At 40.8% G+C, this 24,662-nt stretch overlaps 1 protein-coding gene across 1 annotated transcript in view; it reads left to right on the forward strand.

The window, feature by feature from the left end:
• Positions 1 to 3,308: 3,308 nt before the first annotated feature.
• The window catches only part of HSD17B12 (hydroxysteroid 17-beta dehydrogenase 12), a 77,507-nt gene continuing 56,153 nt past the window's right edge, over positions 3,309 to 24,662 (forward strand). The window contains exon 1 of the mRNA XM_044436695.1: positions 3,309 to 3,531. Coding sequence (XP_044292630.1) covers positions 3,360 to 3,531 — 172 coding nt within the window. The 5' untranslated portion in view covers positions 3,309 to 3,359. The remainder of the gene's footprint in view (positions 3,532 to 24,662) is intronic.

The following is a 24,662-nucleotide window of genomic DNA, read 5'->3' on the forward strand; positions in this document are numbered from 1 at the left end:
ATGTCAATGCAGGGCAGATCCGGGAAATTACAGACTTGCTAATGTAATGTTTATCCTGGGTAAATCATTTGAAAGAGAAAATCTTTATTATCAAATATAAAATTAGTAAGTATATGGCAGGACAAGCCTGGTGGTAAAAGAAGCAACATGGGTTCAGCAAATCACTTTTCACCAGGCTTAAGAGCGTCAATAAACATGTGAACAGGAGTTATCTGGTAGACATTGTTTACTTGGACTTCCAAAAGGCTTTTTAGAATATTCCTTACCAAAAACTCTTGAGCAAACTCAGCAATCCTGGAATAACAGGAGAGGTCCTCTTACAGATCAGTTACTGGTTAAAGGCACAATTATACGGAAGGAATTAGAAGTTGTTTATTTGTTCACAACATGTATGTGCTACACATCTAAACAGATTCTAGAGTAGTGAACAATAAAAAGATAAAAAGAATAAAATGCTGCAGTCAAGTGCTTAAATAGAATATGGGTAACAGCCAAAAACGGTCAATCAAGTCTTGCTGAAAGAAAGATGGGAGTTGCTGAAAACAGCACACTCTTGGTGTCTGCAGACCTCCACTGGCAGGTAATTCCATAAAAGCCATCATACTGAAAGTTTTTCTCTGAGTAGAGCTCACTTGGGCCATGTAGAACCACTATGAGTATGTCACCAGATGACCTCACTGACTTGGCAGGTTGATAAATAAGGGAAAAAGTGCTCCCTCAGATACCTGGTTGTGTTTTGAGTCTGCTGCATTCTGCACTAAATTCAGTTTCTGGGCTAGTCTTAAAAGCAGCCCTACTTAGAGTGCATTGCAGTAATGCAGCCTTTAAGATATTACTGCTGTATTACCATAGCCCCAGCTCTGCCCAGGAGAGACCATAGCTGGTGAGCTCAACAAAGCTGGAAAAAGATACTCTGAGCCACCATACGTGCTTTGGACTTTGGCAACATTGAGCACCCCATGCTACAAAAATGGTCTTTCAAAGGAAGTGCAACCTCATCTAGAACAGACAATTAGCCTAATTTTCAGACATGGGTACCACTCATAGGGCTTTCATCATGCCAGGATTGATCTTCAGTCTATTGGTCCTTACCCAGTTCATCACTGAGTCTAGGCAGTGATCCATGACTTGCAAGCCTCATCTGATTCAGATGACACACAACTCTATCTCCCTGTGACATTGGCATACATACAACACTTGGTTCCAAATCTCTGAATGACTGCTCTCAGAGGCTTCATTTAGATGTTAAAGAACACCAAGGACAAAAATGGTCCTCTGTAGAACTCCATAGCTCAATTGTCAAGAGACAAGGGAATAGCCACCCTCTTACTCTCTGAAATAAATCCCACAGGTAGAACTGGAACCACTGTAACAATGCTTCCAATATCTAACCTACATAGTCAACCCAGAATTCCATGATCAATGGTAACTGTGATGAAAGGTTGAGTAGAATTAACAGGGTATTTCCTTGTCTGTCTCTCAATAAAGGTCATCCACTAAGGCTGATTTGGACCCACAGTCAGGTCAAAACCCAATCTAGATACTCAGTATCCTCCAAGAGTGCCTGCAGTTGCTCTGCCACAACTATTTCAAATACCCTCCATAAGAAAGGGGTATTTGCAACTGGGTGGTAATTTTCAAATACCATTGAATTCAGACTGGGTTTCTTCAGGAGTGGTCACAATACAGCCTCCTTAAGGACAACAAAACTGCCCCTTCACACACAGATGTGTTTGACTCCATCCAATCATATCCTACTGGCTATCCTTTATTAGGTAGGACAAAGCTCAAAGGGGAATGTGTTCAGTTGCATTGCTGCAAGTACTTTGTCCACATCAGGCTGCAGCAGATAAAATTGATCCCTCCAGATAACTTCAGATAATTTCAACTGGAACCACACTAACCATCAAGGCAAGCCACTGTGACCCCAAAGTGTAATGCAGTTACACGAGGTCCTTCAGGCTGTTGCCAACAGGGTAAGAGGAGTGATGGAGGTAATTTAAACCTCTGTGCTGCTTTTGCAAAATTTCCCTCTACAGGAACAAGTCTCTGAGTTCAGCTAAAGATGGTGCAAGCCTGGGAGCTGGACTGGGGTGGAAAGACCAAGGATTTATTGTATCCTGGTCTCTCCCCTTTTCTCTCTACCACACTCACTGAACATTCCCTTTTCTCCCTGAGGCCCCATCTTGGGAAACAGCCATGTTGTTCTTTCCACTATGGCTGTAAGGGAATGGAGGAGTACCTGTAGCCTTGAGAGAGAAGCTGTTCCAGGGGCCATTGAATTATTGTCTAAAGAACTGTTTTCCTAACTAGCCTAATCATCAACCACAGCTCACAGGGCTGGTTGTGGCCCTCAGCCTAGAACTTCCCTGATGCCACTGGCTTAGGTTGACTAGGCATTGTAAGTCAAAACACTTGGTGTAGAGGCACAAAACTGAATGTGTTCATTTATCATTTTCTAAGCTTGATATGGACTCTGAGTATAACTAAACATCCAAGCAGGCAAATGTCTAAACAGGTAGGAGCAAGAATGCTGTGCACATACTGCATCTTTTTGTAGCATGGAAGAGAAGCAGTATTCAGATATGACCAGCCCAAATGGCAGGGCAGGCCTTGTTTCTCTCACATGCACGAGGGCCAAATGGGGCAGGTTAATAAATAAAAATTGTGTCTCTTATTTCATTTTTTTACGTAACGTAGGTGCAGGGTCTAGTCCGGATTGTTACCTTGCGTTTTCTCTTGAATAAAAACGTAAAAGGAGCTACACACTCATTGGTCGCTACTGTTTTGGAAGTTTAGACGGAAAAAAAAAGTCCTGTAACTCTTCCAAGGCTGGAGAACGCTGAGAAATTGTTGTGAAACGCCCGTAATCTTTCAGCTACTGGGCAGTACAGAAATGTAATTAATAAATAAATCGTGGGATTTTTTCTGTCTTGAACATCCATAGGATTACACCTTAAAATAATGTCCGTTTCGGGTTTTCCTACAGTTTCAGTTCACCCGCTCAAAATGCTCCCGCGCTCCAGAACGTAGATTCAAGATTTCAGCCAATAGGAGCCGGGCGCCGCCCGCAGGGACGTTCGCACGCACGTGTGCGCGGAGGCACTTCGGGCGGTCGGCTCATCTATCAAAGAGAGAGGCAAATGACTGACTTCGTCTCATTCTACTGTAGAGCTCCACGAGTATGAAGATCCGGCTAGTCTAGATACCTCCAATGGAAAGCGCGCATCGGAGGACGTAGCCAATGGATGCGCTGCAGAGGCGGGATTATTCTGGGGACCAGTCCGGCAGAAGGCGGAAGGGTTCAGTCTTGCCGTGGCCGTCGCACCTGTCGTTGTAGACGCTTCGTTGTTAGAGCCATGGAGGCCTCTGAATCGTTCTTGTCCTCGTACACCGGCCTCTTCTATTGGGTTGGAGTGCTGAGCGTCGCTTATTTCGTTTACTCGTTGCTCTTCTATATAAAGTATGCCCTCCGCATGTGGGTGCTGGGCAACCCTACGGCAGTGGGCCCGCACCTGGGCGCATGGGCAGGTGAGTCCGCGCTCCTGTGTACTTCCCCGGCGCTCGCCCGGCTGTTTCACCTGGGCTTGAAGCCACAACCCCGCTCCCTTTCTCCTTCGAAGACAGCCCACAGCCAAGTCGCTGCCTTCTCCTTCCAGGCCTGCACCACAGCAGTTGGCTGCCTTCGTTCCTTTCCCGTCATGCCCGTCTTATTAGACACACTCTGTTCCAGCGCAGGGGTCTCACGCCTCCCCCCCCGGCCCTTGTTCGCGGCTCTGCCTTTGTGACTTTCCCCTTGTTGAGCTCAGTCTTCGGCAGCCCTCGTTCGTACTGATGATACTTGAGAGGAGTCGAGAGCAGTACGCACTCAAGGTCACTTACTACGGATTAGTTACTCATTCGCTCACCTCTGCCTTTCTGTGGTCCTGCAGGTAACAGTTAAGAAAAAGAGGCAGGCTAAATTTTAATCTTTTTAAACCCTGTCGCCTACGTGCTTGAGCTGCAGTGATAAGCTTCCTTCACATAACTTTAGAAACTCTTCAGTAGCTTATTTATAGTTGAAGTCAGGATATGTGGCTTTCCCATTCTTCTGATATATATCTATCTATACTTCGTACACTTTTTTTTTTTTTGGAGTGTGGTTGGCTGTTGATGTGGATGATAGATTCTGGACACAGGCAGTGAAAAAGGCACAAGCTTGTTAAGTTGGCTGTTGTGATTGCTTTCTACCGTAGTAATTGAAAGTTCATAAGCAGGAACCAGTTGAAGGCTTTCTGGATTGACTCCTCCACAGAAAAAGGATATAAACCTGCCTTTTACAGGTGAGATTGATTGTAGGTTGATAGTCTGCATTCCTACTGGATACCTTGTGATGGAAATTGAATTTAGTCAGGCTTTTTCTGTTGACTTTCCCTTAGCCAGGCTAAGGTAAAAACATTTTTAATCTTATATTTTAATTCTGTGCAATATACTAAGTGGCTTGCAAACAACCATAATGCCAGTTTAAAGCAGTATGGAACAAGCAGGAAAGAGGAGCTGATTTCTTAGCCATAGCAAGAAAGTTGCAAGAAAGTTGAAGATATAATAGTTCAACAAATCAAATGTTTTTGTTTAGTGTAAAGTATACTATTAATAGCTAAGCTTTAAAAAAGTTGTATCTGGATTGCTCTTCAACTGATTTGTCTGGTTTTTTGAAACTTGGTCAGTGCTGTGATTTATGTCGATATTTCAATAAAGTAGATCCCAATTTTCTTATAAGTTGTCAGTAAATTATAAGGTATACTTCATAGGCTTTTGAATAAGCTAGTTTCTTTTAACAAATTGAAATAAAGGTAAATTTCCTTTTATTGAGCTTTTTTGTGGATGTAAGGATGATGTACCTTGTACATCTTGATTTACTCTGAACCTTTCACCAAATAATACTGGTAAATCATCTTATTTCTACGTATCTCACTTTCTGAGATTAACAGTTCAATTCTATTTTCCTGTGGTGGTTTTATTGAGGGAAGCAGATGCTTGTGCTGCATTAGCTAGAATAGCATCCTGTGTGAGGTAAGCAGTTGTAATTTACTTAACTCTGCTATGTTTGCTTTTAACAGCTCCCACATAGGCCCATGATTTACTGTTTTAGTATTCCTTGTCCTTGCTATATGGTTGGGGTAGTTAATTTGGAATGTACTTTTAGTCCTGCCATATACCCTGTAGTGTTTTATAAGGCACATCTGCATTATGGACAAGCTTTATCGCAGAGATAGCACAACGGTTTTGATGGTAGCTGAAGGTGTGGTGTAGAGATGTGGGATGACTTCTGTTGCCAAGTAAGGAACTGTTGCTGGCAGTTTCAATATCCAACTCTATGCTTTTGTGTAATGTTGCATAGAAGTAGATATAATGCAATAATAGCGCCCTCTACCAAGTTGAACCTGATCTGTTGTGCCACTTTAATTTTTGTAATCCACTGTCTATTTTTGTAAATCCAGCTTTGCCTATTGTAACAAATGAATGTTGGCTTTGTTCAGCTGAGCTTTGGAATACTAATTATTCTTAGAATACCAAAACAGTTCAAGCTGTTCTGTTTCTACCATAGGCAGAGTCACACTAATTTAACTACGTAATTAAAAAAAAAAGTTGAAAAGGCAGGAGATGAGAGTCTGTAACCAACCTTTCTCTTCCATCATGAAACAAACTGTAGTATTTACAGCTTTTGCAATTTCTAAACAATTATTTGTGTTTTGGGGGAATAAGAAAGTTGCTTAGCTGCAGTCATTACAATGTATGAATTATGCACTGGCAAGTGATAGCTTGCAATTGTACAATTGTGCATTGTATTCTAATTTGCTTATATTCCTGTTTTGGAGCCTGGTTCTTGGTAAAGATGTCTGGTTTAATAAGTAGTTTAAATCAAGTGTAGTTGTAATGACCTAACCACTAATTTAAAAATATGGTAAATCTTGTTGCATTTAAGAGGCACTGTCCAAAAACTTGCTCAGAAGTTAGATGTTACCTGTTCCTGCAATAATGAAATGTTACGGGGAGTTTGTAATTTTGCTGTGATGTTTGAATTGTGCTATTTCACCTTCTTTTCCTCTGCCTTCCCCAGCTACAGGCAAGAAAAGATAACCTCTTCTGTTTCTGCTGAAGGGTGGCAGAACAGTGAGGGAATGGGAGATGGAGAAGCCTATCACTCACTGAAAGTTATTGAGGTTATGCCTGCATTGACAAAGATACCTAGGGGAAAAAACCCCAAGAGATAACTTTACTTAGAATTCAGGCTTCTAAAAATAATTTCAGTCATCTTGTCTACACATTCCTCCCATTTTCTGAGATAGGGTTATCAGCATATCTTTGTTTCTGATGGTGTTATGGCTTATCTTAAACCATAGATAACTGAAAGTTTTAATTCTTTTAAGGTATGGCTTGCAATTGATCTAGTCACTTTCTATTGAAATTCATATAGTTGACAAACAAACTATATTATTACTACATTACATTTCTGTACCACCCGTAGTGGAAGCTCTCTGCGCTGTTTACAGCATTTAAGTTAACCATCCAGATTTCAACCAGGCCCAACCCTGCTTGGCTTCCAAGATTAGGCAGGATCAGGCACTTCAGACTATATAACTCAGTCTTCCAGAAAAGTATCTCTTCATTTAATATAGGCCTAAATAGTGAATATGGTGAGCTGCTTGTCCATTTTTCATAGGTAAACAGCATTTCTGAAGAGCCTTTCTATTCATAGAACTCCTCTTATTTATAGATGACATTGGTATTGTTTCATCTTAAAATATTGTAAGCCAGGTTTGGTAATTGGCCTAAAAAGCAGGGCATAAGTTTGAATAAATACAGTACATTAATAGCCTATCCCAGAGGCAATTAGCCTAAGATCACATTACTTATATATAAGGGGAATATCTTAAAATAACATAAGGCTAAAAGTTCTTCTCAGCTATCACTTGAACACCTTAATCTGGCTCTGTTTTATGATGCAGGTAGTTGCTGCAGTTAAGAGCCCTTTCTGTTAACTCTTGAAAAGATTTTGTTGCTCTTACCCATGTTTTCATAATTTCTATGCTTGACTTCTGTAATCAGTTAAAACTAGATTGCCACATGGCATGAATAATACCAGGGTGGATAAAAGATTTTTAAAAATATTAAAAATGGATTTTTGTTTAAATTGCATTTTAATTTAAATCAAATTTTTAAAATAAAATGCTTTTTAAAGAACAATCTGTCTAAAGATAGTTTTCTATTTATATATTATAGTTCAAAGGTTTCATCATGAAATAAGGATTAGTTTTTAATGAAGTAGTATGAGATTGTATATTCATGATATATTTATATTTTTTGGTAAATGAATTCCATTAATATATTCACAATATCATGCTCTTCCAGATGTTTCTGTTAGATTATTGGGTGATTTTTCTTTCTAGAAGTTCTTGTCTCAGGTGCTTGGTTTTACAGTTCTCAGAACTGTGAATTTCTGTCTGCAGAGATCACATGCCTCTTCTTCAAAGCAAACATGTTACAAAATAAGCATACAGAGTTGAGAAAAAACTTAATCCCATGTTACTTTGCAAATCTGTGTACAGAGAATCAACCTTTTTCATCTTAAGTGCTAAGTTTCAAAACTTCAGTGAATAGAAGAAGATTGTTAAGAGTGGAATAGATCTGCACAAGAAGCTAAGTGTGAGGAGGGAGGGGTAAGCAGTAAAAATGAATGTGAATACTCTACAGATCTTTGGATCTTTTTGTGTATTACCTGAGATCATATTCTTTCCCTGGAGGAGAAAACCCATAATGGCAGCAGGCCATAAAAGAGACCTAGTTTGGGAATATTTTAATGAAATTCCGCTACCCACAGATAAGGCAGACATGTGTACACATATGTAGAAAACCATGATTTAAATCTAGTCTTACCGACTAGAGATTTAAATTGTGATTTAAATCAAATCCTACCTGAATAACACTGGCCAGGTTATCTCTGTGTAGAATTGTAGCTGATACATAAGATATGGCTGGTGGAAGCCACATGAGAACTAAAGAAGTAACTTAGACTTTCAGAGATTGGACTAGATCTGTCATCATCTCCTACATGAGAACCTGGCTCTTCATAAAGACTGAAACAGTGATGAGAAAGTTGAACATCACCCCACATTTAAGAGGAGCCCCATGCCAACAGCATCTCCAACTTTTATGATGGAACTTCATTTTATTGACCCTCTCTAATTTATTTTGTTACCTCCACATGCTTCTCTCGGTGAGATTAAAAAAAAGAAATAAGTTTCATGTCAGCTGTCACAACATTTTTTAATCATGAAGATGTTTGATGGCATGAAAGACAAAACAGAACCATGAAACAGGAATGGAACCCTTGGACGCAGTACCTCCAGTCTACATCCCAGAAAGTTTATCCAGAAACTGGAATGTTTATGATACTGGAAGCCTCAGATGTTCAGGAAAATTGTCATTGTTGCACTTCCATTCTGGCACAATTCATTTATCAAGGTGACAAAAATATCACTTTGCCCCACCATGCACTCTCCACTGCTGGAGCTGAAACTAAAAAAGTAAGTGTTTAAGGAGACATTTTTCTACACCATTCTGTACACCTCTTTCATGTCTCCCTTTAGTACCTGTTTGTGAAGGTAAGAATCTAAACTGTTGTAACCTTTCCTCAGAGGATTTGCTCCAATCCTTGATCATTTTAGTTGCCCTTTTCTGCACTTTTTCCAACTCTGCAAAGTCCTTATCCAGATGCCATGATCAGATCTGTACACAGCATTCTAAGTGCAGTCAACCATAGAATTTTTTAAGGTGAGTATGATATTGATAGTTTTATTTTCAATTCCTTTCCTAGCTATGCCTTACAAGGAGTTCACCATTTTTACAGCTGCAATACTGAGTTGACATATTTATCAAGCTGTCAACTACAGCCCCTTTCTTGATCAGTCACTGCTTGTCATCAGCTTATCCATGTAGCTAGGATTTTTTGCACCATGTATTAATTTACACTTGTTTACACTGAACCACTTTTGCCATTTTGATACCCATTCTCCCAGCTTGAAAAAAATTGTAATTTTTCTTTTTCAAAGAAGAAATCTTTGGAACCCCTCACAATTGCTTCTGGTTTTAGTCACCCTAAATAGTTTATTGTTATTAGCAACCTTCACAACTTCATTGCTCACTTCTCATTCCAGATCATTTATGAATAAGTTGAAAAGCATTGGTTCTAACGACAGAGCCCTGTGGGAGCCCATCATTTACCTCCCTCCACTGGGAAAAAAATAAAATTTATTTGTTTCTCTATTATTTTACCGGTTACTTGAGGCATAAGAGGAGTCTTAGTCCATTACCGCTCAGCTTTCTCATAGGTTTTTGGTGAGGAATTTTGTCAAAAACCTTTTGGACTCCAAATAAACAGTGTCTACTGGAGTACCCTGTCCACATGTTTGTTGACACTCTCAAAGAACTCTAATAGGTTCTAATAGGACAAGCTATCCCTTTTCAGAAACCATGTTGATTCCTTTTCAGCAGGGCTTGTCCCTCTGTTGCACAACACAATAACTGAGAGGATTTCTTTGCAGTATAAGGATGGAATGGGCTGTTGAGGCAGTTTGAGTGCAAAGACAAGATCCAGTTTTCGCTTCACCTTCTGCAGGACAAGCCTGGAGAGAGCCATTTTGGTATTCGGTGGTATAGATGTTCAGAAGCATTGGTATCTGCAGCCAAAAAGAGCTCCCATTCTGGTTGAGCATGAGGAGGTTGTATTGTACAATTAGTTTCTTAGCAGCTACAAAATATTTGAAATAGTTCTTGGGGTGGGATTAAATTAACCACACAACTAAGTTTAAATCTATTCAAACACAACACTTTATGTGGCCATTTATTTTATGGAAATATTTTAAAAATGTAAAGATAATAGCATATATTTGCTTATATTTAACAAAAGTGTCTACACCTTAAATGGATTTTAGGCTATATACTGCAGAGGGAATTGATATATTTTATATCAATTATTTAACTTTTTTTGCTAAGTTATTGGTAGCACTTTCAGCTTCACTCTCTGTTCTGCTTTTCTATTCCATTTCAATTTGAGAAAAATCTGATTCAGTACAACTAACAAACAGATTAGGGAACTTAGGAGGGTGCTATAGAACATGAGTGTAACTTGTGGGATCTCATGGACAACTGGTTGGCCTCTATGTGAACAGAATGCTGAACTAGGAGGATTCTTAGTCTGATCCATTACAGCTTTTATGTTCTTTACTGAAATTAACACAGACTTTATCCAGAATGGATAACCTGCATCCCTGCAGGCATTGTAAACAAGTGCTTTATGCCTACTAGATAGAAGGCCAGAATAATTTAGTCCTGTGTTCCATGACTTGATGAGAGGTGTGCATTCCCTGGCTGTGGTTTATAGATCGCTATTTCTGTGCTGTGATTGGCTGCCAAATTAGTTGAAATCATATAATCATTTATTTGGTAGTAGAGAGAAGAGGAAATGGCAATTTGGGACTTAAATCATGTTTGGTTTTAACTTGTACTACTTTTGTTCAGATCAGTTCTGCTCTTAGAACTCGCCTCCAAGTGATCTAACATCCCGGCTAAGTCTTGTACTCCCTTTGAACAATCCAGATATATCCATTCCCACCTGTTTTGCTTATGTCGTGGTTACACTGGCAAAACATGTTAGCATTGGTGGTACAGTACTGCAATAAACCCACTAAAGTGGCATATTTTTAGCTTCTGCAATCCTATTCTTATCTGCAAACATACTTTGGGAATAAGATGGCACTTGCTACTCCTGTAGGATACCTGAGACAAATAGGATTTTTAGGTTTCTGCCATTTTTCACTTAAATGTATTTCATGCACTTTCTGATAATATTTATTACTTAAAAGGAGACACAAATGTATTAAATTAATGAATGAATTTACCTGGGTTCTTAAAACCAGCAGACTGTAGCAGGAATGTGTATTGGGTGTCTATGGGCACCTCCAGTGGTATTTGCACAGCTCTTCATTTACTGCCCACTTTCAAATGAAAATGGAAAGATTTTAGAGTGCCAGGTTCTTGTTCCTATTTCTGAACCTGTCACTCATGAGCTTTTAAGAAGAGAAAGCAGGGCAAAGTAGGTAGAGAAGAAAGAGAGAGCAAGGCTGCAGACTTGGAAGTGGAAGGAACTGCAAGGAAGGAAGAAGGAGAAAGAAAACTAGTCCAGAGGCTAGGAAGGGAAAGAAATAATGAGGAGAGGGCTTGTGGAAGAGAAACAGTGAGGCTAGTGGTTGGAAGTGGAAACAGAGAAGACACTGTAAGGGGTAGGTTTGTATGAATGGAAGAAGCTTGGGCAGGTAAGGGAAGAATTCTTTCCATTTCCTCCTCCCTCCAAGCTACTGGCCTTGCCGTTTCTCTTCGTAGTACCTCTTGACCCTCTCCATGGCAGACTATGACTAGCCTTATCTTCCGTGGGAGTTAATTGTGTGGTGGTACCCACAGTGGTTTCTCGAATTTTCAGATGTGTACACAGATCCAAAAAGGTTGGGGACCCATGAGCTACAACATTGCTTTAGTAAAGACTGCTTCAGATTGCTGATAGTTCAGACCTGCCTTCCCAACATGATGCCCTCCAGATGGTTTGGACTCCAATTCTTATCTGCTCCAGTCAGCATAGCCCATTGTCAGTGATGGTGGGAGTTGTAGTACAAAGCACCTAGAAAGCACCAGGTTGGGGAAAGATTAGCTTAGGCCATGTTTTTTCAAAGATCTGTCTAACCCAGGGGTCAGCAACCCATGGCTCCGGAGCCGCACGTGCCTCTTGAACCCCTCTGCTGAGACTTCATCGCTCAAAGCATGTGCCGCTCGAAGCTCCACTCAGGAACTCAGCACTAGCTAGTTCAGTAAATTGCTACATTCCTCTGCTAAACAAGCTTCCTGCATGCTCTCATGTTACAAGAAACACTGCTGAAAAGATTCTCTTTGTCCCAATGTAATCTCCTTCATCTGAATGTTAAAAGCTGCGCTTGGGACCTGTCACAATTCACAGCACTTGACTGTTTATCTGCTAATCAGTCACTGAACACACCTACATCTCGGGCACAGCCCCGCCAATTTACTGAGCTCCCCACCTCCCCATAGGCCAACCATGGATAAATCGAAGAAAAGTTTTGTAGAAAACCAAACATTTAATAGTACGTGGATACATTCATTTGCTTTTACTGCTGAGGAACTTACGGGGTTTGCTGTTTAATGCATGCGGCCCTTTAGCACTGACTTTGACTCTTCAGGAAGCTGTTCTATTCAAAATATATGAAAGGAGTCCTATTAGTTTATAATGTAAGATTAAAAATAACAGTTTTTAGTGACTGAACAAGAGCTGCAGCTAAATCATAATGAAGATAAAGATAGCATTAAGGTAAAAATGGTATATGCAGTGTTATCTTCATTTTAGATGTCAAAAGGGTTTTATGGCACCCAGTGTTTTGTGTGGGAAGCGGGTCCAAATGGCTCTTTGAGTGTTAAAGGTTGCCGACCCCTGGTCTACCCAATGTTGTCATTGCTTTGAGCAGGCCACCACCCAAAAGTAGGCAGTTGAACTTCCAAAACAGGTGCACATCAGTTATGTAGAAGTTTAAACTTGCGTTTCTGCATTTGATATTCATTGTGAAATGTTTGATAGCAGTTTTTGATATTATGTTAAGGCCTTCTTGTGGCACAGAGCCTAGATTACTAGATTGCTTAAATTGATGAATTTTTTTTAGTATTTGACACTTCACGTCCCATTCCCATCCTGTAAATTCATACTCATTGCTAAGGATGGGCATGATTCAGCTTTAAAAAGCATAAATTTTCCCATGTATACTTGTCACGTTGTTGGTCAGCAAACAGAACAGATCATAAACAATGGACATAACTTGGTCCATATACAGAGTTGTGAGTTTGCTGTCAGACTAGTAAGTACCATGTTTGTAATAAATATGGGCAATGTCTATTCATTAGAGCGCAGAGGCAGTAACCACCTCTATTATTTATTTGTAAGCCGCCCCAAGGCTTAGGCGAATGGGGCGGCATACAAGTCCGCTAAATAAATAAATAGGTTATTCATCACCTGGAAAGACTGTTCTGGGTGGCATTTTGTGAATGCTATGAGGACAGCAAATAAAGCTTTTTGTACTGCTATCACTATCGTTTTAGGTCAGATTGTCATCTTTGGCAACTGAAATATCCGTCTGACCTTCATGGATGCTATAAAGTATCGATCTGAGCTTGTCTTGGTATGCATGTTGAAAGTTTTCCAGGATCTGGATGCCCTTATCCGTCTCGAAGATCAAGTCACATAGCTTATTTAAGGAAGCTTCTGGCAGCATTTTAGTTTGGGCTTCATCAGTATCTGTAATCATTTTACTGTAGTCCATTTGGACTACAATGCCCAGCATTCCATCAGACTTCAACATCAGAGGGTGTTGAGGTGGGCATGTGCACACATACACAATTGTTGTTGAATCGAAGCACTTGACCTGATCATGTCAAAATGACTACACATTGCTGCTGTTATACAGTGAATTCCCTGTACCTTCTGTTTCAGTTACCACAGTTGAACACTTTCTAAAAAAATTAAATACAGTCAGCCCTTCACATTTGTGGATGTAAGGGGCACAGGACCACTGTGAAAGTGGAATAACCATGAGTATCTCTAGGGAAAAAAACACAAGTATCTCCAGATTATTTGCACCCACTGAAGGACAAAACATGTGAGTAAGCATGGCAAGTTGCAAGACAAAGCGTGGCATCTCCAGACAGAGTCCCTAGAGATAGCCATGGTTTTTCTACTTTTGGATGAGTCCTGCATCCCAACCGCTACACACCTGAACCACAGATGTGTTCTCTACTATCTACTGGGGGCCTGAAACCAGACCCCCTGGATATGCGAGTCCTACTGTATACATAAACAGACACATGCCTAACTGCTAATCTTCTGCTGGAATAATCTAAACAAGTGCAGTTTAGGGATCTGTTTCGTAGTGGTCTGATAGACACGAAGCCAGAGCTATTTCTTTATGTGTTACATTCTTACTCCACAATTCCTCCTCCAGCAAACACAAGATAGCTTATATAATCCTCTATTTAATTTTATCCCCTCAACAACTTTGGGAGGTTGATTAGTCTGAAAGTTAGTGATTAACTGAGTCACCAAATGAGCTTCATGTCAAAGTGGGGACTAAAACCCAGATCACTCAAATCCCAGTCCAGCACTCTTAACCAGCATACTATACTGGCTTTAAAAGGAAAAGTCCAACATTTTCCATTTGGAGTTCCCAGGGTGGAAATGTACTATTTAGGATTATTAAGACTGAATATTGGCATTCTGTTAATACTAAATATAGATGTGAAAGCCAGGGCAGGAGGGGACTGGAGAAACTCAGACCCTGCCCCCCCCCCCACTGAACAGCTTTGGATGAAAATATGAAATATTTTCTTTTAGTGATGCATAAAATATTTAAGACAAGGTATTGATACATTGTTACTGCCTTTACTCCCCCTGCCAATGATCTCTAAAAACTATGCAACAATTTTATAGAAAGACCAGAGATGTGACATTTTGGGAATTAATGAAGTCTTAGGGCAGATGGGAGATGTTTTTCTAATCTACTTTGTGAGATTCCTAACTTACTTGTTTCTTACATTCCTTATTAAAATTATGTATTTCATGTAACTTTTACTGATAGACATTAAGGGTTGCTTCAAGTCAAATTCCCCTGATGGGCTCTGTTCTATGGAATTCTGTGTTTCTAAGGTTGTTTAGGGTAGATGATTCTAATGTTTCAGGGACTATTTGCTGAAGTTACTTCTGGTCAAACATAAAATAGGAACCTAAAATATGTTGTGTATAACTTGCTTTACTCATAGAATTACCATGTTTGCTACATTAAATGTAAAGGTATAGATTATTCATTTATTAAAGTTGTTATTATTACAAATTTGCTGAGTTTTTTAAAATTTTAGTAATAGTTTTATGAGCAAGCCAAATTACACATAAATTTATCTTCACTAAAGCCATCTTTCTCAGCCTCCAGATGTTTTGGGCTGCAATGCCCAGCATTTCTGACTGTTGGTGGAAGCTGAGATCCCAAACCTTTGGAGGGCATTAAGTTAGGGACAACTGCCCTGGAGCAACTATTGGCCCAACCTATTCATGTTTAGACAGAAAAAAGTCCTACATCTCCTAGCATTCCCTAGCCGGTCTTGAAACTAAGTGGCTTTATATCTGTAAAGATTCCTTAAAAAATACTCTCTTGTTTTCCCCAGTTTCCATTTTTTCACCCATTAAATAACATTTTCCCATGGCTTGAAAACCAAAAATGTTATGTCCACAATACTAAACTTCTATGTATTCTTAGCTTTTTCCTTTGAATTACAGAGTAAGGTTAGGCAGTGAATTGCAAGACAGACTCACTTGGGCTCAGATTCTATGACAATATTCTGGAATATGTTTTTCCTTGCACTTGGAGATCTCCCTAACTTGTTCAAGTATTTTTGGACTAGCACTCTTTTTATTTATTTATTTAGGAGGCTTCTATGTCGCCCCATTCGCTGAAGCCACAGGGCGGCTCACAATAATAAATAAACAATATTATCTCTGACTATTGGCCATATAGGCTGGCACTTGTAAGAATTGGAGTCAAGCAATTGCCTACCTTTGTTTTGGAGTGTTCCTTCAGTTATGGCTTCACCTCTTTAGGAATTGCAAGGGTTTACTTGTCTGTTGAAGTTTCTCATGAGCATTATTGGCTTGGCCTATAAAGTTTAATAAAATAAAATAATTGCCTACCTTCTACCTACAATATGTGATGTGCAGTTTAACTCTCCAGCAGTTAGATGGAAGAATGTTTTTAAACCCAGGTCATGCAAGAGAATTGCGTACAGGCAGTCCCCAGGTTGCAAATGCATTCTGTTGCTCAGAACATCTTGTAAGTCAAATTTGTGTGTAAGTCAAATCAGGTGTGTACAGGTTCTATTTAGCATGAGTAAGCCAAATGTTTGTCTTAGTTATATGTATATATTTTACCTTTCAATGCATATAAAACTCTTAAGAAACACATATATAGTCAGTCCTCCTTCTCTCTCCTTTCACTTCCTCTTGGCAGATCTTGAGGATTTTCCGCAGTAGACTGTGGAAACTAGTTCACATTCGTCACTATGAACTGTTTGTCTTTAACTCAGTTTTTTAAATTAATAAGCTTTATGGTAGTTTGTAAGTACCAATGTTTGTAACTCAGATGTTCATAGACTGGACTGCCTGTACTTATTTCCCATATTCAAAGGACGGTAGAACGCTGCATATGTGTGATCATGAGAAGGATCCTGCTCCTTTTCTTTAGGGCAGTGATGGCGAACCTAGGCCACATGTGCCCAAAGGGGCACGCAGAGCCCTCTCTGTCAGCACACTATTTATTTATTTCTTTTTTTATTTATATCCTGCCTTTTTCCTACAAAGGGCTCAAGGCAGCTTACATCATTCTCCTCCTCCATCTTATCCCCACAACAACAACCCTGTGAGGTAGGCTGGGCTGAGAGTCTGTGACTGGCCCAAAGTCACCCAGTTGGCTCCATGGCTGAGCGGGGACTAGAACCCAGGTTGTCTGAGTCCCAGTCCCATGCTCTTAACCACTGCACCACACTGGCTCTCCAATTGCCAGTGCATATTCGGAAAGATTAAGGGACCAGGCACTAATGAGTCACTCATTAGTTGCAACTCCCCGAGTTTTGCATGGCCGGTCAGTGAGCTGCCAGGGATTTGCATGGACTATAATTTTAGTGGGATGCAGGTGGTGCAGTGGTTTAAATTGCTGTGCTGCTGGGCTGGTTGATTTGAAAGGTCACCGGTTCGAGTCTGCACAACCCATTGTGATTTTAGCAGAAGGTAGGAAAGGTACGAAATACACTCAGATGCCTTTTTCAAAAGCTGGTGCTCAGTGGAACATTGCCCCCTTGTGCTGGTGGTCAGCAAATTCAGGTTTTATTGCAGTTTTGGCAGTTTGCGATAAATAAGTAGGTTCTGAGTTGCAGTTTGGGCACTCTGTCTCTAAAAGGTTCGCCATCACTGCTCTAGGGTCTTCTGGTTATGGCTATGCTTCTGACTTCTGATTTTGCTCCAGAGCTTGGTTCTGCAGTTACCTTTTCAATCTCTTTCCTAACCCCTTGGGGGTTTTAAGACAAGTGAGGGATAGTATTGGTATCTGTGCATTTTCTACCAGTGCTGCAGCCTGTCAGCAAAGAAGAATTGAGGTGTCACTGAAGACTACCACATTGTCTGTTCCCAGGTGTTGATTGCCATTATGACTGGCAAAGACCACTTATGCTTTATATTCTGTTTAGTGTTAAGCAAAACAATAGTATTACTAATGTTTGCAAAGATGGGCATTGTTTTCATCAGACTGTCCTTCATCAGGAAGTCCTTGTTGCATTAAGAACTTGTTTTCAGTTTTTGAAAACGTGTGAAGGGACGCACCAGCAGTGACCAAATACAAGGATTTGTTAATATGGGATTTGTGTAAATGTGCCTCTTTCAGAGGGAGGGGTAGGATGTTGATTTTATAGTAACGAGTTCAAACAGCTCTGCAAGATGTGTTGTACTCAGGTCTGATGGTTCCATTACAAATCTGTTTCTTTAGCCATTTTCTAGCAATTCTGAACTGCATGACTCCTTGAGGAACCATAACCAGAAGCAAATGTAAATTCAGTGCATGTGTGCCATGGTATTAATAAAGGTCATCTATAATTTAGGACATGTAAATAATGCATTCTTGCTTATTACATAGCAGGTCCTCTAAAGCCCTTTATGCAGTGCATTTTAAAGGAACCAGGAAGACTGACCATGTAATAAAGAAGTTGTTACATTGTCATGTCTGTTAGCAAAACATTTCTGTTGGAAAATTGATTGTCCCCTTCAGACTTTATTTTAGGTGTAGAATGAAGATTTCAGTGCATTGCCACATAGCATCCTCTGTTGGCTAAGATGTGAAATGACTTCACTTATTTTTATGTAGGAAAGTGTAGCATTTGTTAAAAACTACTGCACTTTAGGTGGTTATGTAATTTCTATGAAGCAGTTCAACAAAAGAGTGCAGGGTGGTAGTGACATAAACCCTAGTACAGGAATTTTATTAGCTTCCCATTTACATTAATTGCATGTGGTTCCCTGCCCTGGGATTCCTTGCCTTTGAGACATTCAGATTTGGGATAGTGCTTCTTTTGATGGGGATACAGCCACTTTATATATGGAAAAATTACTCAAGTTTGTAGTTTCCTATGTGGAATCTTGTACATACCTTAAGTAGGGATGCCAGCAAAGTTCTCCTTAGTGAGACTCATAAATAGGAGGGAATATTTGAGAACCTTTGAGTTTTTCCTAGATCAGATTTTGCACTGAACAAGATGGAACTTACAGCTAGTTCTAGTCACCCCTGATTGTTTACTCAAAGCCTTGTCCCCATCCCAAAATATGTTCCACCCCTTTCACCCCATCAGGTAGCACTGAATGCTATAGCAATTATTGCTTCTATGAAAGTTCCCTGTTAGCCACTCTTTTCTTTGAAATCTTGAGAAATAACATCTCCAGTTCACCCAACAAAGACAAAAATCACTTTCTACTGAGCAGCCAACATTTCTGCATGTAGTTCTTGGTCCTAAATGTCTCTCTGACTTTAATCTTGAAGCCTGTGGGGATTGTATCCATGTTGTGCTGAATTTGAGAGGTAAAACACCATAATTTAAGGAATTGCTCTGCAGTATAAGTATGTGGTGGGTTGTTGAGGCAGTTTCCTTGATATCTCTGGAGTGCAAGCCTGGAGATATTCGTCTTCCTGTTGGGTATTGGGAATGTTCAGAAGCCTTGGCATCTACAGCCAGAAGGAGCTGCCATTCCAACTGGGGCTAGCCATTTTGTTATTGGGCTTCTGAGTTGCAAAGAGCACCTAAGTTGATCAAACTGCCAAATTGACAGTTTGCATATGTTTTTGCATTAGTGCTTCTATGTATGAGGAAAGTGTGGCATATTTTCTCTGTTCTGTCTTCTGAATTTTAGCCTGACTGTTTTTTATATGCCTTGGTTCATGAAACAAGATTAGCCAATGTGACTCACATCGAGATAGGAAAATGTTGTTTTGTTGAAATAGTTTTCCATCATTTCACACAGTGTATAGGTCCTATATAGAAAGCAGTATAGAAAATAAAATGCAGATTACAAATGTGGTACTTTATGCAGAATCAAACCATTGATCCATCTAGCCCAGTATTACGTATTCTTCATCTCCAGGATCATAAAAAGAGGTCTTTCCCATTACCAGCCATCTGATATTTCAGCTGAAAATAGTAGAAAATGAACTTAGTACCCTTTCCATTCCTAGTATGTGTCGTAGCACTGAGCTATGTGCATGCAGATAGCTGCATATGATGACTCATACAAATTGCACAGTGGCACCTACACAGAAGTGTCTTTTGTAATAAGTATTGTATAAGGTGATGGCGCTCTTAGTCTGATTTACATATGCATTATGCTGGAGTAATTAGGGTCGAACCCATTTAAGAGTCAATTCACACATCTCAAAAACAAGCTTCCCCTGTTCTGCCATCTATCTAGCCCCCCCCCCTTTTTTTTGCAGGCTTGTAGATATGCAGTATAACGTTCCTAAATAGCAGTGATTAGCCAAAAGTCCATTGAACATATTTACAGTGTGTTTAAACATATAAATGAATTTCAGATGTTGCTGGAAAGAGAATGAATTGTGGATGCATGAATTATTTTCTTTCCAAACACTCTGAATTCTTATCTTTGGCACATAACATGGATATTTGGAACATTTTTATCCCATCCTTTATAAAAGTCTCAGGATGGTGATACAAACAGGAGTGGCAACATACAATAAAATATAAATCTAATACAATCAATATTAAAATCACAATTCTTAAATCACAGGGAAAATAAAAAGATTTTGGCCTGGAGCCAGAATGAATAAAAAGTTAGTATCAGGCACACCTCTCTGGGAAGCAGGTTCCAGACCCGGATCTTAGGGGATGGGCAAGGATATAAGGAAGAAGACACTCCTTCAGATACCTAGGCCCCAAAGCATTTATGGGTTTATATGTCATCATTCACCTTTTGAGGGTGGATCTGATCAGCGCCTCCTTCAAGGAAGCCAGAATCTGACCCTCCAGAGAGGCGTTGACAACATCCTGGATCCAGGTACATATCTCGTCCTTGGCTTTGATGAGCAGCCATGAAGGGCAAAGGTCAAGTAAACAGGTGGGATGGACTTGTCCACACACCTTGTCCACATCCTCAGGCTGCAATAATTGAAACCTGTCCAACAAAGATGGACCAGATTGTGCTGTGGACACCTCCTGTTCAAGAACCATATCAACTGTGGAGTCCAATTCATGGTGAATCTGAGTAACTTTATCCCTGAAGTTCTGGGCAAAATCATCACAGTGGGCTGCAAAACAATCTGACTTAGGCCCAGACTGTAATAGGTCTAGCACCACCTGGAAAACCTTCACTGGATAGTTCTGTGAGGATGCAATGGAAGTGGAGAAGAATTTCTTCTTCACTGCCCTCACCGCCACAGTATAGGCTCAGTAATGAGCTCTAAGAAGTGTTTGGTAAGATTCAGCACAAGTTTTTCTCTGCCTGTGCTCTAGTCATTTCCCAGCCTGCTTTATCACCCACACTTCTGATGTATAGCATGTTGTGCTGGCTCTGCTTGGCAGGAGAGGACGTTCAGGTGTGATTGTGTCTACCACCTGGGTCGTTTCCACATTCCACAGATTGACCAGGGTGTGAACAGCAGTGCTATGAACCCAAAATTTCCCCTGAGCCCACAGGAATCCATCAGGTTCAATTAGACTCTGGGGGAGAACCAGTTTAATAGGTCCCACACCCTTATGGAAGGAGAAAGGGACCCTCAGTTTAAATTTCACAAGGAAGTGATCTGACTATGGCAAAGGGGTTAGCATACTGCTCATTTCCAGGTCACCATCTTCCTGCCCCGTAAAAAAAAATGTTCAAGAATGTGGCTTTTTTCATGTGTTGGGCCTATGACATGCTGAGACAGCCCTATGGTTGTCATGGCAGTTATGAAGTCCTGAGCTGCCCTGCATAAAGCAGCCTTCAGCATGGAGGTTGAACTCCCCCAGAACCAACATTCTGGGGTCCCCCAACACCAGGTCCGAGATTATCTCCATCAGCTCAGGCAGGGAGTCTGTTGGGCAGAAGGGTGCATGGTACACCAACAGAATTCCTAATCTGTCTCGATCACCCTACAGAAGGTGCAAACACTCAAGACCTGTATTGAAGTGGACAGGAAGCCTTCTGAAAAAGATAATATGTCTATAGACCAGGGCCACACTCCTTCCCACTCTTCCAGGCGAGGGTACTGCTGCACCAGATACCTGGGTAAGCACAGCTGGGTAAGCCCCATGCCTCCTGCTTCTCCCACCCAGGTTTCCGTAATGCATACTGGGGCTTTGCTTAACTACTTTGTGAGGAAGTCGTCTTTTTATTTGTAACTGATGTGTGCCATATTTGGTAACCATGATCAATACTTTTTTTTACATTTGTTTGACTTTATCAATAAAATTATGTTATAAATTATTTATGAATTAAAAAGATTACCATTCATGTGCTTAGGCATGAATGTACTATGTTTGCAGTGAGCAGTGGGACTTAGCTGCATGAATAATGAGCAGATTTGACTGAACACCAAAGAAAAGTGCTGTCATGTGACAAGGATGTTGTCTAATTCATGTACTCTAATCTGTGGAGGGGAAGTGAGGATTGTTGAGGGTAGCTGTGTTGATGTCTTCTGCCCTTTTTTCTTCTTTTTTTGAGAATAAGCCGTATCAAACAAACTAGCACAAATATTCAAACAAGCTTAATAGTAGTTGTACTTCTCTAGCTCCATTTTATTAATCTTTCTGCAGGGCAAACAGTTTTGCTATTAATACATTGTATTGGACATAATTTTAAGAAATCATTATGGCATCTTCTTGGCAAGTCTAAACAAAAAATGATTGCCACTGCAGAGCTTTCTTCCAGGCTGCCAAGAATCCATCAGATATTTCTTAAAAGCTGGAGTGATTCAGTTGCCACTATAATGTGAAACTGTGGTGAACAAGCCTGAAATAAGACTTGGGGTTGTATATTTTCTTTTCCTTTTGTATTTTCCAAGCCCCTGAAGTCCTCATTTTGCAGACAAGAAACCGGGGTGGGGGTGGAATCATAGCACATGAGTATTTATTTCACTAAATGCATTCTTGTTATCTCATATATTAGATTAGTGAAAAATTACAAGAGTTGGGGTTACTCTAGTAACGGTTGCACAACTACCAGCAATAACTATCAAAAGCAACACCTAGGCCCAGTTCACATAGTCAAACCACCCATGGTCTGGTAACTATGAGTTGCTTGAACCATGAACATGAGGTTTCCTGCCTGCTGGTCTGCCTGCCTCTGGTCTCAGTTCACTAGTTAGGACATTTATCCGTAAACAACCCAGGGTGTCCAGCTACAGACAACAAACTAATAACCTACAAACAGGGCAATCATTGATTGTGATAAAAAGCCAGAGTGACAATTCTACCTGCAAACTGTCATATTATGTAAGAACTCAGTTACTGTGGGCTGTTTTCCCAGGCTACAAAGACATGGAGGGCAAGATTGGTAAACCCAGCCTTTCTACATGTCAGCAAACAATGTGTCAGGATCTGCAAAGTGATGTTACTCCATCTGGTAGCCTGCAATAAAGAAGACAGCCTGCTTTATCTTGCAAGTACTTGTAAGGATAGTATCATACCTGCATGAGCTTGTAGGACTGGGGCCAGTGCAACCATGCAGATCACCTGGGAATCACAGCAGGTTTCACAGCAGGTTAAAGGCTTTCCAGTCCTGCCCAGCTTTGTCATATCAGCACAAGTCTTCATGGTGACTGCTTTGTGTTCTTGACTCAGCTTTTACCTCCTGTGTCTTCACCTCTGTCTTGACTCTTGCATGTTAATTCAATTTAATAAGGGGTTTTAAAAATAATGTTTTTCTTGCTTTGTCTTTGCTTCTGCCTCAGCCATAGCTTTGCCAGGTATCTGACACCTGCGTATTCCCAAATCAGCCTTCACCTCTGGACCTGCCATTCCTTTGTCAGTATTTGACCTTTGTTTGTTCCTGACTCTTCCTTCTCCTTCAGCCTTGCTACATCTTTCCAGTTGTCTGATACTTGCCTCAGGAAGCTTTGGTTCTCTTTCTATCCACATCAACCCTGGCCCTGGTAATGCAGTTGAGGATGCCTGCTGCTTATATCCTAGAACTGAGACAGTGCACCTGAGGCATTGGGAAGAGCCGAAGGAAGAGAAAAACTCTTGCCCTTCTTGGCTTAGGAAAGCAACCATGTGGGAACTAGCTGAGTGATTAAAAGTAGTACTGAATACTTCTTTATGGCAAGGTGTGATTTCATCATGCCTAAAAGAAACAGTGGTGAGATCTTTAAAAATAAGTTTGAAAAACCATCCTGAATCTCAGTGTATTAGATAACTTCCAGAGGCATTCATACGTTCCGTTCTTGGGTAAGGTACAGGAGGATGTGGTGGTTTCTCAGTTCCAGAGATTTCTATATGATTTCTGATCATCTAGATCTGTTTGAGTGTGGTTTTAGACCTACTTACAGGACAGAGACTGCATTGGTCACTGCTTTGGACAATCTACTTTGGGAGCTGGAGGAAGAGTGTGCCTCTATTGCTTCTGCTGAACTTCTCTGTGGCCTTTGATACTATCAACCATAGTACCCTCCTGGGCATCTGTCTAGGAAAAGTCTCAGGCAATTTTATATGTGGCTCTGGTTCTTAGAGGGGCAATCTTAGAAGGTACTGCTGGAGAATTCCTCTCTGACACTGTGACTGTTGGCCTGCTGCATCCCTCATTTCACCATCCGATTCACCATGAAATTTGGCATATTCATGAAAACACTGGAGGAGATTGTCTGGAGTTTGGGGGTGTTGTTACAAGTATACTAGTGATACCTAACTCTATCTCTCTTTTCCATCTAAAGTCAAAGTAACTGTTCTAGGTCTAAATTAGTGCCCAATATTAGTAATGGACTGGATGAAGGCAAACAAATTGAAACACAGTCCAAGTAAGACAGAGATGCTCTTGGTCAGCTGAAAGATACATTAGGGCATAGGTCCTCAAGCTACGGCCCGGGGGCTGGATCCGGTCTGCCATGCCCATTTATACAGCCCGCCATGCCCATTTGATCACCTTTCTAAGTGGCGTTTGCCTGCCCCCGCCCGTGCCTCGCCTCCCCTCACCACACGTGCCCACCCGCACCTCGCCTCACCTTGCCTCACTGCATGCCCCGCCTCAGTGTGCCCGCATGCACTGCCTACGCACCGGCCTGCATGCACTGCCGGCACCACCTGTCTGGCCCACACCCAGCACCAGCAGCTTTCAACTGGCCCCCTGGTGGAAAAGTTTGAGTACCCCTGCATTAGGGAAATAGGGATTCATTCTGTGCTGATTGGGATTGCACTCTTTTTGATGACTCAGCTTCACAGTGTGGTTTTTCTTCTGGAGCCCATCCTGAACCTGGATGCTGAGGTTTTTCTCATGGCCAGGAGTG

Source organism: Varanus komodoensis, unplaced genomic scaffold, assembly GCF_004798865.1.
Source record: "Varanus komodoensis strain SLA01 unplaced genomic scaffold, ASM479886v1 scaffold3, whole genome shotgun sequence".
Taxonomy (NCBI): domain Eukaryota; kingdom Metazoa; phylum Chordata; class Lepidosauria; order Squamata; family Varanidae; genus Varanus; species Varanus komodoensis.